Genomic DNA, 8248 nt, shown 5'->3' on the forward strand with positions numbered 1-8248 from the left:
CCAAATACTCCTGAGAAGCTAGAGTTGCATGTTTCCTACTTTTTTCTGTATAGTCTTCCTATTTGTCAGTGATTTCCTGTTGTCTTTTTATCTCTTTCATAATTTCCAATGTCCTTTCTTTTATTTGTTCTTTCTCTTTTTTATTTTTATTTTTTTAGTCTTTTTTTTTGGGGGGGGCGGCAGGTTGTGGGACCTGAACTCTGGGCCTGGGTGCTGGCTGTCGCTCAGCTTTTCAGCTCAAGTCTAGCACTCTACTACTTGAGCCACAGTGCCACTTCTGGCTTTTTCTGCTTATGTGGTGCTGAGGAATCGAACCTAGGGCCTCATGCATGCAAGGCAAGCACTCTACCACTGAGCCACCTTCTCAGCCCCTGTTCTTTCTTTTTGTTTGGAATGAAATCTCGAGTCTTCTCATTCATGATGTTAATTGGAGGAATCTTCTAATCCGCCATCTTGCCTGCAACTCAAATCTTTCCTCCTGTTGTTAAGTCAGTCATTCTGTCACAGTTACAAGATAGATAACTACCACACTCTGTAGTTATCCTTTTGCTTCATGTCTTTAGAAAACAATCAATAACACAAAGTCCCACTTCAGAGTAATAAGATTTATTTTAGGCAATGAATTAAAGCATACAAAGCAATATTTGTCATGTTAAGTATCAGTTACCATTAAGTGATGGTCATTAGACATACTTACATTATTATTTCTAATAAGAAAGTAAATTTACAGAACCATACCAATGGCCTTGATTTAAGATAATCTGAGAAACTTGTGTGGAAGAAGAGTTAATGAAGATATGTGGGTAGTTCTTTTAAAAAAATGATTATACTTTACAGTTTCAGAAATTGCATCCTTAATTGTTTTTAATAACCACAGAAGGACAAGAAATCAGATTACACTCTCAAGTAGGACGGCAGGAGTCTTTGGAGTATGAAGCTTATCATTCCAACCACCCACTTCTGTTGTTCACGCAGCATCTGCACACACCCTTTTAACAGCTGTCATCCTGATACCCTAAGGAGCTGAACTGAGGCTCAAGACTACCAATGGCATGTATCATTGTGATGTAGAAACAAACTACTATTCTGGTCCTTTCTCAGCCAGGGGTGGCAGGTATGTTTCTGAGTGTTCTTCTGCCAATCTCCTTTCCTCCACTTTCTGAGACGTCTTCATCTCCACCTTCAGGCATTCTCCTTCACTTTTCTCCTTTCTGCGCTCAGGTCCCTGAAAGAGGAGAGGAAAGGGTAGACATGCACAGAGCAGTTATTCATTCTCTGTTTCTCTCAACAATGAGATGTGAAAAAGTTCTGATCATGTTGCCAATGTCCGCAGCTAACTTCTGGAAATAATTAGCATAAACTAAATCTATTGTTTTTCTAAAGATTTTGGTCATATACGGAAAATAGAAGAATTGGGCATGACATCCAAGCTAGAAAAGAAGCTCAGCCCATACATGACTGTGACTATCCATTTTTGATGTACCAAGGGATGTGATTCCACAGTACAATAAAATTAATAGTCTCCTGGAGCTTTGTGATTTAGAAAATGAGGTCACACATGCATTATTTTAAGCTCCTTATTGAATTATATAAATACTTTGATTTGCACTAAATTTAATGTATGAATTGTGTGAGTGAAATGTAGACCAGATTGGCATTCCCCACCAAGTTGATTAGGATGTAGATGGGGAAGGATGTCCACATATATTCTCTGAGTTTATTAAACACACACTGTTTTCATAGCACCGGGAGACACATCACTAAACAGACTCTACCTTCTAGATACTCCAACTAGGTTGATAGAGACAGAGACCATCAATAATAAGCACCAAAAGACCTAAGAAAGTAACTGATGGTAATTAAGGTTGCTGATAACTATACGAGAATAGTTCATACATAACTATTTAGTTTTGATATTCAGAAGTGCCTTTTAAGGGAATTACATAGCAAAAAAATGGCATTTAAATGTCGTGGTCATAGCTATCATATCTATGTACATTTCTATTTTGAAGTACCAAAGTAACTTAAAAAAATCTCTATTCCTCCACGTCATTTCAACTCCTCTGAGGGCCTATATGACAATGGAAAGTTTGGGAGGAATCTTAGTGCAATAGAATGTTACTCTAGAATATAAATGTGTGTGTGTGTGTGTGTGTGTGTGTGTGTGTGTGTGTGTGTGTGTGTGTTTTAACCCAGATTTCTTTTCTTTCTGCAATAGTTCATTTGCTAGATTCGCAAAGCAAAACAAACAATGAATCTGGGAAATGTATTAAGAGAAACTTCAAAATTTGTATCAAACCTGTAAATGTGCTGCCAAATAAACTTTTAATAAACTCATCTCTTGTATTCAACTGATCAGCAGTCATGAATGCCTTTTGTGAGTGGGGTGTGTGTTCTGATCATGGGGCTCACACTCAGGGTTTTAGCCACTGACCCTGAGTTTTTGTGCTCAAGATTAGCACTCTACCACATTGAACCACAGCTTTAATTCTGGATTTTTTGGTGTTTAATTGGAGATTAAACATCTCACATACTTTCCTGCCTGGGCTAGATTTGGACTGTGAGCTCAGATTTCAGCCTCCTGTGTTGCTAGGACTACAGGTGTGAGTCACCAGTGCCCAGCCATGACTATCTTTAATAATTATAAGAACACTATAAAAGGGAAAAATACCATGATAATTATTTCCAACTTTTGTTTGCCTTATTGACAATAAAGACTACCTAAGAAATCATTATCAATACTGATATGAAATATAGTTTCTTGATTCATTACTCAGAAACAAAATGGGAAACAAAATAAGTCAGTTGAAAATGAAACAATTTGGCCAGGTGGGATGGTATATGCTACAACCCTATCACTAAGGAAGGCTCAGGAAGGAAAACTCAGAGTCTAGGCCAAATAATAAGTTCTAAGCACCCCTGCACCTCAAATTGGTAATACAGTCAGCCCTCCATGCATGGGTTCTGCACCTGTGAATTCAACTAACAGAGAAATCAGAGCTATTCATTCAGAAAAAAGTGTCTATAATAAAAATATACAGACTTATTTCTCATCACTAATCCCTAAACAATATATACAATAACCATTTGCATATCATTCACATTATATTAACCATTAGAAATATTTTAAAGATAACAAAGTATTTGGAGGCATGTCTGTAGCTTATATGGACCTTTTACAGAAAAGATTTGAATCCACGAATTTTAGCATCCTGATATGGGTTGCTAACTTTCAGAATACTTCACCTACATTTTTTTTTTTTTTGGTGGGTTGCGGGACCTCAACTCTGGGACTGGGCACTGTCCCTCAGCTCTTCAGCTCAAGGCTAGCACTCTGCCATTTGAGCCATAGCACCACTTCCAGTTTTTTGGTAGTTTATTGGAGATTAGAGTCTCATAGACCTCCCTGCCGGGGCTGGCTTTGAGCTGTGGTCCACAGATCTCAGCCTTCTGAGTAGCTAGGATTATAGGCATGAGCCACTGGTGTCCAGTTACATTTTTAAATTTTCTGACAAATGCTATTTTTTAATGTGTAGGAAAGTGTAGATTTTTTTTTTTTTCCGGTCCTGGGGCCTGAACTCTGGGCCTGGGCACTGTCCCTCAGCTCTTCAGCTCAAGGCTAGCGCTCTACCACTTGAGCCACAGCGCCACTTCCGGCTTTTTTCTCTTTGCTTATGTGGTGCTAAGGAATCGAACCCAGGGCCTTGAGTGTGCAAGGCAAGTGCTCTACCACTGAGCCACCTTCCCAGCCCAGAAAGTGTAGATTATTAACTAGGAAAGAATTTTAAGAGAATTTGTATATGTTGAAATTTTTATTCTGCATTAAGGCACACTTTAATAAAATCTTTAAAAACTGACATAAATAAAATATTTTAAATTAATTATAACAAATTGAGTGTTATTTTTAAAACACTCATTTCTAGTTATGAATAAAGAAGTCAGTTCTGTCCTTAAGCATCAGGATGATTAAAAAAAAAAAACAACTTTGTGTTTCCTTTCCTACAATGACAAATTTTCAACAGTACATACCAAAGTGACAGAATGTTTGGCTTTAAAGTACAGCTGCTGTTCAAAGGACTCTGAAAATTCCTGAATATGGGAGTGAGATTGTTTTTTTGATTCCAGTGTTTCCCTGGATGACCCATCCATTGAGTATTTTCTGTAATACCGCAAATGAGGATGGCTTTGGGATTTCTGGTCCTCATGAGAATGCCTTCTAGGGTGGTTGTCAGATGATGTAAATTTGGGAAGCCCAGGAAACTGGAAATACAGAGAAAAAATTATGAAATAGTTTTTACAATAGGAGAACGCAGGCAGAATGCTCATACAACACTAACATGCAAATTGCACGTTTAAGTGACATTTAATTTTATCAGCATCAACTAATTATAATATTAAATAGGGTATCTCAAGACTAGCTTTATTACTTGTTACTTGGCCAATCCTATTGCTTCTGGCACAATGCTTGGCACAGAGTAGATGCTCAATAGTGTGTTAAATGTTCCATCTCTATGTTTTCAAATGAGTTATGAGACTAATAAAGACAAATTGAAAAACCCATTCAAAGTGTCCAAGAAGCCTCCAGAAGTAACTCTGATCTTTGGGGTCCCTCTCCATGAAGAGTCTATGTCACTTTCCCTTCTTTTCTTTTTTAAAGCTTTCTCTATCCACTTTAAACACTTAAACAGACAATCCTTTCCATGCATGTAAATTATCAAATATAGATTATTAATAGATTGAGAAAAAGAAGTTATTTAAATTGAAGCTGTTGGGAAACAAAAAGAGATAAGGGTAAGATTAAATGCTTCTTTGAAGTTAATTTCATTAATCTCAAAGCAGAAAATAAAAATCATAAACCAAATTATTCTCAGATTTCTAAATTAAAGAAAAGTGTGTAAGTAATGATTCATTTTACAAATACATCATATTATATAAACAGAGAACAAAGAATCAAATGTCCTGTTTTTCAGAACTCTGCCTTTATCACCTATGTTTCCTGATTTGTGCTATGTGTTATTTCTTTCTCTGCTTAACTCAGTCAGAATGTAACTTTTATTTTATGGTTTCTATCCCTAAACTAACACAGGAATGGCAGTCTGATAGCTACAATTTTTTATGTTGATATGGAAAATCCAGTAGGAATGCAAACTAGTGCAACCACTCTGAAAGGCAGTGTGGAGATTACTCAAAAAACTAAAGATAGAACTACAGTAAACCAGTAATCCCCTCCTTGGCTTCTACCCATAATCTTACAAGTCAGGATACAGCAAAGACACATCCATGCTCAGTCCATACTTTTCACATTAGCAAAGTCATGGAGATAGCCCAGACTAAGATAATGTGATATGTGTGTACATATTCTATTAGAATAAATATAAACATATTCTATTAGAAGGAATAACATATAATTTTCAGAGGAATAGATGGATATCGAAAAATACGATGTTAAATGAAGTCAGCCAGTCTCAGATAAATGGTGCATACTTTCTCTCATGAAAACATATGGGGAACATTTGGATGGCCTGTGAAGCAGGTGCCTAGTCACTGGTCTGACTTTGTGTTTTATGTGGCTGTATTCTCATTACCTACCGAAGGGGCTCAAAATACTTGTGCCACGAATAAAAATGGCTATCTGAGATAAAAAAAGAAAACATTCACAAGGTTATATGCATGTACACACAAAAACAAATTTACTAAAGGATAGTATACTTAGGGGAGGAGTCCAATGGTGTAATTCCTCTGAACAATTAATGAACCATTCAACAAAGTAAACACCAAGACCTGAAACCTGTTCTGTTGAGGATGAGAGGGATGGCAACAAAAGGAGAGTACAGAAATGGAGGGAGGAAGGCTGAACAGATGCAGTGTTTATATCCATTTTTTATATAATATAAAAATGAAGTACATAACGAGGGTAGGGATGGGAAGGAGAATGATGGGACAGGGATGGAAATGTTGACATTGATTAAGATTCGTTGTACTTACGACTTGACTCATGCAATCACAGCCCCTTCATACAGTATTTAATAAGAAAAATGTTGAAATGCCCTTTGTGGGGTTGAAAGCGTGGCTCATTTGGTAGTGTGTTGGGTAATGAGCAAAAGTGTCAGGTACCTGGTTGGAATCCCAATCTTGGAACTTCACCCCCACCTTCCAAAAAAGACTTACGAAGCAACATGCATGAAAAGATGTTACGGGAAGACCAAGCAGAAATCTGAACACAGTAAAGCTCTTGCTTCCCAATAGTACAAGGTAAGCCACATTGGCGGTTAATGTTAACTCTCTAAGTGTTTTAGGATGGAGTGTTTGAGCTTTAAAAATCTAATGTAATGTACTCAAGAAACTCATTTTGTAAACCATGGTTCTTCCTCTGTTTTCACATCTCCTGTATTGCAATAAATGATATGCCACAGTTTTTCTCTCTGTTGATTTATGCCTGTCTTTCACATCTGGAAACTGGCAGCCAGTCATCCTCCTGGTCTGCACATTGTAGATACCTCACTAGGCATGCAACATTTAATTATATTGAAGTTAAATGAGGGCATTGCCAGCAGGTATGATGGAATCATGGAGAGTTAGAGGTGAAAGGCTGATCAAAGCATTGAATCCACCTCGTCTTCTTCACTTAAGAAAATGGAAATGAAGAGAGGCTGACATTCACCCTCCATCCCTGGATGTCATTTGGTAACTGATCTATTTCAAACCATTTGAACCGGAGAATCTCCTTCTAGCTGTTGACCTCTAACAATGAAGAGGTTCCCCTTCACACTTTAATTCCCCTGCACACTTTAATAGATCTCCCAAGAATTATCCATCTGGGAATTCTGGGACCTCAAATAAAACTATTCATCTCCTCTAGAATGTTCTTGATGCTGGGGTTGGCAGAAGCAAGCGGTGAGAGAGACAGTCTTTGGCATCTGGAATTCGCAGTGCCTTGTGAAAAAAAAACCCATGTTGTTACTAGTGTGTAACTGTGATATGGAGGCCATGGAGGTACTGTAGAACCTTCCTGCACCACACTCGAGAGAATGCTCAATGGCTCCTGTTGAGCCCACACCTGACCAGCCCCACTCACTGCCCTCCCTGGAGCTGTTCCCATCTTGCTCCCAAGACACCTGGTACTCTGCCTGCCATGTGGTCACAGGGCTGGGACACGAGAATTCTGGCACCTTCTCTCATTAGGAAATCAAGCCAATATCAGAAGGAAAAATATATCAACTGTATCAAAGGTTATGATTTATTATGTATAATCACTGAGTTTATAGAGATCCACCCAACAGTGAAGCTACCTTCAGGATTGCAATTAGACTAACAGGAATCATACAATGACTCACAACAAAGCATACAAACACATGCTCGCACGCACGCATACCTGCTAACCACAACATCACACAAACTAGAACATCAGGTTTCCTTTATCTTGAGCTCTGTCATCCAGGCTTATCAGGACCCGTGAATAGTAGTTAAAGATATCTTAGATGACTAAAATGAAGAAAATATTACCTATCAGAAGCCTTAAAGAACAAGACAAAAGGGATTTTGTAAATATGATAAGAGGTCTGAAAGTGCTCCTTTTTAACTAAAGAACTTTTGAATGACCATCTCTAAGAGAGTGCCCCTCCTCTATCGCAGCATTCCCCTGGGTAGATAATAGTAACTCACTGGGCAGGGCAGGGAGGTTTTCCTGTAACTGGACTCTTGTGGTCGGTGGCGTTCCCGAAGTCTTCTCTCGTCGTCCTCTCTCCAGCTGTGCCCCCAGAAGCTGCTCATCCATTTGGCAAAAGATACATCTTCATCATCGTCATCTTTGTGCTCCATGCAAAAGTGATTCTGAATATTGAAAGCCTGTCCCTATAGCCACCAGGGCTGGCTGGCTGAAACCCCAAATCTCCTCCAAAAGACAAAAATGAAACTGGTAGGTTTAAATGGTCTCTGATAATGGCATCCTTAAGGAGAAAGATTTACTAAACAACCACTTCATCATCAGGCAGCCTTGGAGCCTTGGGCAATGTCTATTTATAAACTGCAGCCCACACTCCCCTCCCCCTTGTCTTTTTAAATTGAGAGGCTTTTTAATCCTCCCATTGCTGGAGCTTGTGCCTTGCAGCCTAAGGGTAGGAAGCACAGTCCACTGCCTGATTTTCCCTGTGCTTTGCTGCCAGTGGCATGTGATGGCATCTCCAGATGTCAATGGTGATGAAGCATGACCCTCACAATATGCCTGTCAGCTCCAGGCTGCCTCTGAAAT

At 38.7% G+C, this 8248-nt stretch overlaps 1 protein-coding gene across 1 annotated transcript; it reads right to left on the reverse strand.

The window, feature by feature from the left end:
- Positions 1 to 623: 623 nt before the first annotated feature.
- Positions 624 to 7985, reverse strand: Lnp1 (leukemia NUP98 fusion partner 1). The gene is made up of 3 exons (XM_070028739.1): positions 7663 to 7985; positions 4030 to 4260; positions 624 to 1225 (listed from the first exon to the last, which is right to left on the reverse strand). Exons 1-3 carry the CDS (start codon positions 7816 to 7818, stop codon positions 1082 to 1084), a joined length of 531 nt encoding a protein of 176 aa, XP_069884840.1. The 5' UTR covers positions 7819 to 7985; the 3' UTR covers positions 624 to 1081.
- Positions 7986 to 8248: the final 263 nt, after the last annotated feature.

Source organism: Dipodomys merriami, unplaced genomic scaffold (genome assembly GCF_024711535.1).
Source record: "Dipodomys merriami isolate MVZ:Mamm:240054 unplaced genomic scaffold, mDipMer1.0.p SCAF_2, whole genome shotgun sequence".
Classification (NCBI taxonomy): domain Eukaryota; kingdom Metazoa; phylum Chordata; class Mammalia; order Rodentia; family Heteromyidae; genus Dipodomys; species Dipodomys merriami.

Excerpts from the sequence above, each read along its gene's own strand:
- Lnp1 (XM_070028739.1), bottom strand. The coding sequence starts at position 7,818 with ATGGAGCACAAAGATGACGATGATGAAGATGTATCTTTTGCCAAATGG. Across the intron at positions 4,261-7,662 it reads AAACCTCCCTGCCCTGCCCA|TTTCCTGGGCTTCCCAAATT; the intron begins GTGAGTTACTAT and ends CTGTATTTCCAG. Across the intron at positions 1,226-4,029 it reads CCAAACATTCTGTCACTTTG|GGACCTGAGCGCAGAAAGGA; the intron begins GTATGTACTGTT and ends CTCCTCTTTCAG.